The sequence below is a fragment of the Microtus ochrogaster genome, unplaced genomic scaffold (assembly GCF_000317375.1).
Source record: "Microtus ochrogaster isolate Prairie Vole_2 unplaced genomic scaffold, MicOch1.0 UNK47, whole genome shotgun sequence".
Taxonomy (NCBI): Eukaryota; Metazoa; Chordata; class Mammalia; order Rodentia; family Cricetidae; genus Microtus; species Microtus ochrogaster.
The window spans coordinates 2,049,452-2,056,036 of NW_004949145.1; the positions used below are offsets into that span (position 1 = coordinate 2,049,452).

Sequence of the window (6,585 nt, forward strand, 5' to 3'; positions counted from 1 at the left end):
ACACACACACACACACACACACACACACACACACACACACACACACCAGAAAAAGTGGCCAGGCACCCAGGCACATAGCTGTAATCTCCAATGTTTGGGAGATGAAGGCAGGAGAAGAGGGCTCTAGCCAGGTGTGACTGCATGTGCTTTTTAAGCCCAGCATGAGGGAGGCAGGGGCAGGTAGATCTCTATGCGTTTGAGGTCAATCTGGTTTACAAAGAGAGTTCCAGGACAGCCAGGGCTGTTACACAGAGAAACCCTGTCTCAGAAAACCAATACCAAAACAAAACAACAACAACACACACACACACAAATTTGAGGCTGGTCTGGTTTATACCCTCAACTCATTAGCCTCTTTTTACTCTTTTTCCTGTATGTGTGTGAGCATGGATACACACTGGGATGCTGCTTCTCGCCTACCATGTGGATCCTGGGGAGAACACTCAGGTCATCAGACGCAGCAACAGGTGCCTTTACCTGCTGTGTCTCTTAGCAGTCCTTGGCCCTACTTCCCATTCTTGGGAACAATTTCTATTTTTTTTTTTTTTTTTCAATTTCTATTTTTTTTTTCTGAGACACAGTTTTTTTTTTTTTTTTCTCTGTGTAGACTTGGCTGTTCTGGAACTTGCCTTGTAGACCAGGCTGGACTCGAACTCACAAAGATCTACCTCCAGAGTGCTGGGATTAAAGGTACAAAGGTGCACACCACCACCGCCCACCAATTTCCATTCCCTTTTTTTTTTTTAAGAAAAAAAAAAAGAGGTTTGGTGGCTCGTGCTTATAGTTCCCAATACTTGGGAGGCTGAAGCAGGAGGATTGTAATGAATTTGAGGCCAGTCTAGTTACGTAGTGAGTTTCAGGTCATCATAGGCTTTAGGGTGAGACCCTGTGTTAAAACAAAAACAAAAGCCAAAGGAAGAGCTGGAGAGGAAGGTGAGCCCATAAAAGACTTACCTTGCAAGTTCAAGAATCTAAATTGTACCCTGTCTCCAAAATTCATGTACAAATGCTGGGTGTGAGCCAGTAAGAAGGCTCGGTGGGTAAGAGCACCTGCTTCCAAGTCCGTCAACCTGGGTTGGATCCCTGTCCCACATGGTGGAAGGAGGAGAGAGGCAACTGCTAAAAGCTGTCCCTTGACCTCCAAAGAGGTACCATGGCATGTGCACTGCCCCAAAATAATAAATAAATGAAATAAAAATGCTAAGGGCAGCATAAGGGTGGTGGCGGCGCACACCTTTATTCCCAGCACTTGGGAGGCTGAGGCAGGCCAGTCGCTGTGAGTTCGAGTCCAGCCAGGTCTACAAAGCAAGTTCCAGAACAGCTAGTACTGTTACACAAGACAAACCCTGTTTTTAAAAAACAAAACAAAACCAAAAAAACAAAACAAAACAAAACAAAACTGGGCAGTGGTAGCATGCCTTTAATCCCTGCACTTGGGAGGCAGAGGCGGGCAGAAACACTGTCTCAAAAAACTAAAAAGAGAGGGCTGGAGAGATGGCTCAGAGGTTAAGAGCATTGCCTGCTCTTCCAAAGTTCAATTCCCAGCAACCACATGGTGGCTCACAACCATCTGTAATGGGGTCTGGTGCCCTCTTCTGGCCTGCAGGAGTACACACAGACAGAATATTGTATACATAATAAATAAATAAATATTTTAAAAAAAAACTAAAAAGAGAGAGAGAGAAAGATTGAGAGAGAGAGAAACACAAAACACCCAAAACAAACAAACAAAAAACCCCAAATATTAAGGGCCTGGAAGGGGAAAGGGAAAGGAGGTTCAGGGGTTAAGAGCACATACTGTGGGTGGTGGTGGCACATTCCTTTAATTACAGCTCTTGGGAGGAAGAGGCTGGAGGACCTCTGGGCATTCAAGACCAGCCTGGTCTACAAAGCAAATTCCAGGACAGCCACAGCGATTACACAGAGAAACCCTGTCTCGAGAAACAAACAAACACACTCTGCTCTTGCTGAGTACCCATGTGTGCTGAGAACTCAGAGTGGCGCTGCCTGTAACTCCAACTTGAGTGTTAGCCAATGGCTCTGCCCGACATTGGCTCCTACATTAACATGACTTGGTATACATAGATGTAGGCACTCATACATACACATAAAATGAATAAATAGGGGCTGGAGAGATGGCTCAGGGTTAAGATCACTGGCTACTCTTCCAGAGGACCTGGGTTCAATTTCCAGTACCCACATGACAGCTCATAACTGCCTGTAACTCCCGTTTCAGGAGATCTGACACCTTCACACAGACACACATACATGTGGGCAAAACACAAAATGCATGTGAAATAAAAAAAAATGACTAAATAAACAAATCTTAAACTAAAATAGAATAAAAAAAAAGAATAAAAATAAAAAGGGGGGACCAGTAAAAGACCTCAACAAACTGCCCCTTCTGTCCACAGGATCAATCTGGAAGCAGACTTACAGGTGAGCCACCTCTGTCAAAGGTTAGGCCACCTTCCTCTGCGTGTTAGGAGCCCTCTCCCTCAAAGCATGGGTGGAGTGTAAACTCTTTGGCAGTTTCTCCTCTGAGCTCACCTCTCACCTTGTCCTGGGAGCTTGCTCCATGTCACTGCCCCCTGAAGTCCTTCTCTCTCTCTCTCTCTCTCTCTCTCTCTCTTTCCAGTTGAAGTGGCTCAGCGTACCATCCCTCACAAGATATTCTCTTCTCAAAAACAAAGGAAGACCAAGGTGAGGCAGCCAGGGTTCTGTGTGTGTGTGTGTGTGTGTGTGTGTGTGTGTGCCATGCGCGTGGGGGAGGGGCTGGCCCTCCCCTGACTCTGACTCTCTCCTCTCTGCCCACGGACAGACAGTCAAGCGCACACTCAGGTCTCAGGCTGTGGGTGACTCTCTGCCTCTCATCTGGTCACAACTGAAACCTCCTGAGGATCAGATGAAAGTCACAGAAAAGAAGTAGGCAATGAGCATTTGGGGCTGGTTATATTTAGGACCCTGGCTCACACATTGCTAATATCCTGCCATGTTACTTCTGTAGATCCTACCTAAATGCCTGCCATGACAGATCCAAAACTCTCATCCGCGTTTCTGGTATGACCAATGCCCACCCTCTGCCACCAGCATGAGCCTGCTTGTGAATTTGATCCCTTTCCCAGAGGGCTCACACTTCTTTCTGCCCTACAGAGAAGGCCAGCATCACCATCCGAACCATCTTTAGCATCATCTCCGGCATGATGAACCAGGAGCACTCCAATTCAAAGGCCAGTTATTCATTAGGAGCTAGGCTCTAGACTCCAGTGTCCAAGGGAGGAGGGCTGGGCCTGGACTCCAGGGTCCAAAGGAGGAAGTTTAGGATGTGGACTCCAGGGTTCAGGGTCCAAGGGAGAAGGGTGGAAAGAAGAAAGGCTGAAAGACAAGATTCCCAAGCTTTGTGTCTCCCCTGGTCCTTAGCATGCTCATCCCATCCGTCTACAGACCTACAGATCGGATTCTGAGGGAACCACAGGCCGGGGTGGTCTTATCGAGACTCCCACACAGTGTATCGCTCATGACAGCCCTGGTTTACCCATCATCGACTCCTGTGATCACATGGACACCTTCCTGTGGACACAAGACCTTGATGAGCTCATGGACACTGAATCCACCTCGTTGTCTTCTTCCTTGTACACATCTCCTTACCCTCCTGCCTTATACATCTTTCCGAAGTCCAATGACAAGGCCATGCCCGTAGGCTCAGTGAAATACATGGGGCCACTGTCCTCCCAGAAGGCTGCATCTGCCCCCATCCCACCAGGGAAAGCACCATTCATTTTGGACCAGTCTACTAAGGTACCAGCTGAGCCAGCTCCAGCTCAGAAGGCACCAGCCCTCCCTGCTCCAGCTCGGAAGACCCCAGCTGCACCATGGTCAACCCAGAAGTCTCCAGCCAAACCTAGCCTCTTCTATAAGGTTCCACCTTCTATTTCCCAGAAGCCCCCATCCATCCCTGCACCCCCACGGAAGGCCCCAGTTCTAGTTGCTCCACCTCAGAAAACTTTACCCCCAATTCCAAAGCTTCTACAAGTACCTGCAGGTCCTCAAAAGGCCACACCCCCAAAGAAGGAACTTCTAGTCCTAAATACTCAATCTCGGAAGGCTCCAACTGCCCGGTACCAGAAAACTCCCGATTCAAGGGCAAAGGCCCCTGAGGATACTAGCGTGTTACCGGCAGGAGACATGCTTGAGAGAAAGTCTGAAGGGAAACAGCAACCTGTTGTGCTGGTGAGAGGGCAGAAGACAAAAGTGGTAGATATGAGGGCCCAGGCCACAGCCCTGCAGTTGCCCTCTGCTACCACCAAGAAGCAATCCAAGGAGATCTTGATTAGCAAAACCCAGGAGGTCACTCTGGAGGCCTTGACATGCAGGGGCAAATCGGAGGACAGGGCCCACAAGATGAGGGAAGAGACAACTGTGAACTTGCCTGATCTGAAGTCCAAGGAGATAGAGAAGCAGAAGAAATGGGTCTTGACCCAGGAGGTAGCTGTTGAGGGCCTCCACACAGAGAACAACAGGGCCTTCTCTGTGGAGGGGCTTGCCCTGGCCAAGATGATGATCGTGGCCAAATCCAAACAGCAGCACCTGAAGCCAGATACCATATCTCTGCCCTCCTGGTTCTCCATGACTTCCAGGGGGTCTGCCATGTCTACGCTGGCCGATTTTCCCTTTAATGCCAGCCAGATGGCCTTATCAGAAGATACACAGGTAGTGGTCAGGTCCCCTACTAAGGTGAAAGAGAACACACAGCTCCAGGTGGAGGAGAAGCCACCTGAGGATTTGCTGAGGACTTCCAAGGAAACCATAATTGAGTTGCCAAAGACTGACAGCCCAAAGGTGGGTAAAACTGCTCAGTTTCCCACCACCATGACCACCTCAGGTTTGGAGAACACTTCCCGGCCAATGACACCCCTGACATCCCTGACATCTCCCATCACCAAGACAGACTCCTCAGTCGGGGTGCCCCAAAAGCCTGGAGTGAAACATCAAGGGCTCAAGCAGGCACAAACACAGCAGCAGCCTCTGGCTGTCCTGGGATCAACCTCAGAAGTTCTCTTGCCCATTGTCTTGGAAATGGAGAATAAGAAAAAAATGTCCATGAAAGAGGAGATTCTGGTAAAGGAATTTGGCACCCCTCATGCTCAGGTATTTGACATTAGCAGCTGGCATCCACTCTCAACTCTAATATACATATGCATACAGAGAGAGAGAGAGAGAGAGAGAGAGAGAGAGAGAGAGGAGGAGGAGGAGGAGGAGAGAGAGGGGGGGGAGGAGAGCAGGTTCTCAAGATTGAATTCAGTCCATTGTGTATGCTAAGTGCAAACTTTTACCATTGAGCCAACCCACAGCTGCCATCACTAGACAGGAAGTAGATATGAAGTGTTGACTGTGTGGTGGGCATTGCCCTAAGCAGTGGGGATACAGAGCCCAATGATAAGGGTGGCAGAAGCAGATTATACCACTTGGCACCTAGTGGTTAAGGGATAAGGCATGTTGCTAAATATTTGCAATGCAGAGGACAGACCCCACCACAGCACAATGGCCTAAGGTGGCTCAGCCTTAGGGCTGGAGTCATTTGTGTAAAGACATGAAAGGAGGCTGGAGGTGTAGCTCAGATGGCAGGGTACTTCCCGAGCATGTACAGAGCCCTGAATTGGAACCACCCGACCCTGAAGGAAACAAGGTGTAGTGGCCCAACATGCCTGTACTCCTGGCCATCAGGAAGTGAAGGCAAATGGAGTGGGAGTCCAAGACCAGCCTTGGATATACACAGTGAGTTGGAAACCAGTCTGGACTACATGAGACCTAGTCTCCAGACAAAACAAAAAGACCTGTGGGGAAAATGGAAGCAGTGAGAGCATCTAAGGGGAGGAGAGTTCACACAGAGCAGTGGTTCTCAGCCTTCCCAATACTGACCTTTAACACAGCTCCTCATGTTGTGGTGACCCCCAACTAACAAATTCTTCCATTGCTACTTCATAACTGAAATTTTGCTACTGCTAAGAATCTTAATGTAAATATCCCATATGCAGGCTATCTGATATGAGACCCCCAAAGGGGTCACGACCCTCATGTTGAGAACCACCAGGTAGAAGGAGCAAAGTCCTTTAGGCAGAAGCATGCATGCTTACTGCTCCTTTATTGAGTGTACCCTACACAGAGTCCTAACATAGGAAATGCTGTCACATGAGCCACTGGGTATTGGGGGGCATGCCCGAGAGCCTACAGGAACTGAGACAAGTTTAAGGATGTTGGCTTTGACTTTGAGCAAGCTGGAGGTTTGGGGTCAGAATAATTGGAACTGATTAACATGGAAAGGGCTACCTGCTGGGCTCCAGAATGGAATGTAGAGGCGATGAATGGGGAGAGTGTTTATGTCGGAGGCCACCCAGGAGGTGATGGTGACTAGGACAAGAGAGTATTGAGAAGCCTAGGAGTCCACAGAGGCTGTCAAGGGTAGGTGACACGTGATGCTTAAGGAGCCATGCATCACTTTTCTCCATACTATGAAAAAATACCAGACAAAATGAAGGAGTGGTTTATTCTGGTGCACAGGTTGAGTTGAGGGTCCAGATCCAATCA

At 48.7% G+C, this 6,585-nt stretch overlaps 1 protein-coding gene across 1 annotated transcript in view; it reads left to right on the top strand.

Annotated features, from left to right (window-relative positions):
• The window catches only part of Fam71e2 (family with sequence similarity 71 member E2), a 10,702-nt gene that overhangs the window by 1,359 nt on the left and 2,758 nt on the right, over nt 1-6,585 (top strand). The window contains exons 4-9 of the mRNA XM_026777123.1: nt 2,415-2,439; nt 2,639-2,703; nt 2,822-2,925; nt 3,008-3,060; nt 3,154-3,216; nt 3,449-5,148. Of these exons, the coding sequence (XP_026632924.1) occupies nt 2,415-2,439; nt 2,639-2,703; nt 2,822-2,925; nt 3,008-3,060; nt 3,154-3,216; nt 3,449-5,148 (2,010 nt within the window). The remainder of the gene's footprint in view (nt 1-2,414; nt 2,440-2,638; nt 2,704-2,821; nt 2,926-3,007; nt 3,061-3,153; nt 3,217-3,448; nt 5,149-6,585) is intronic.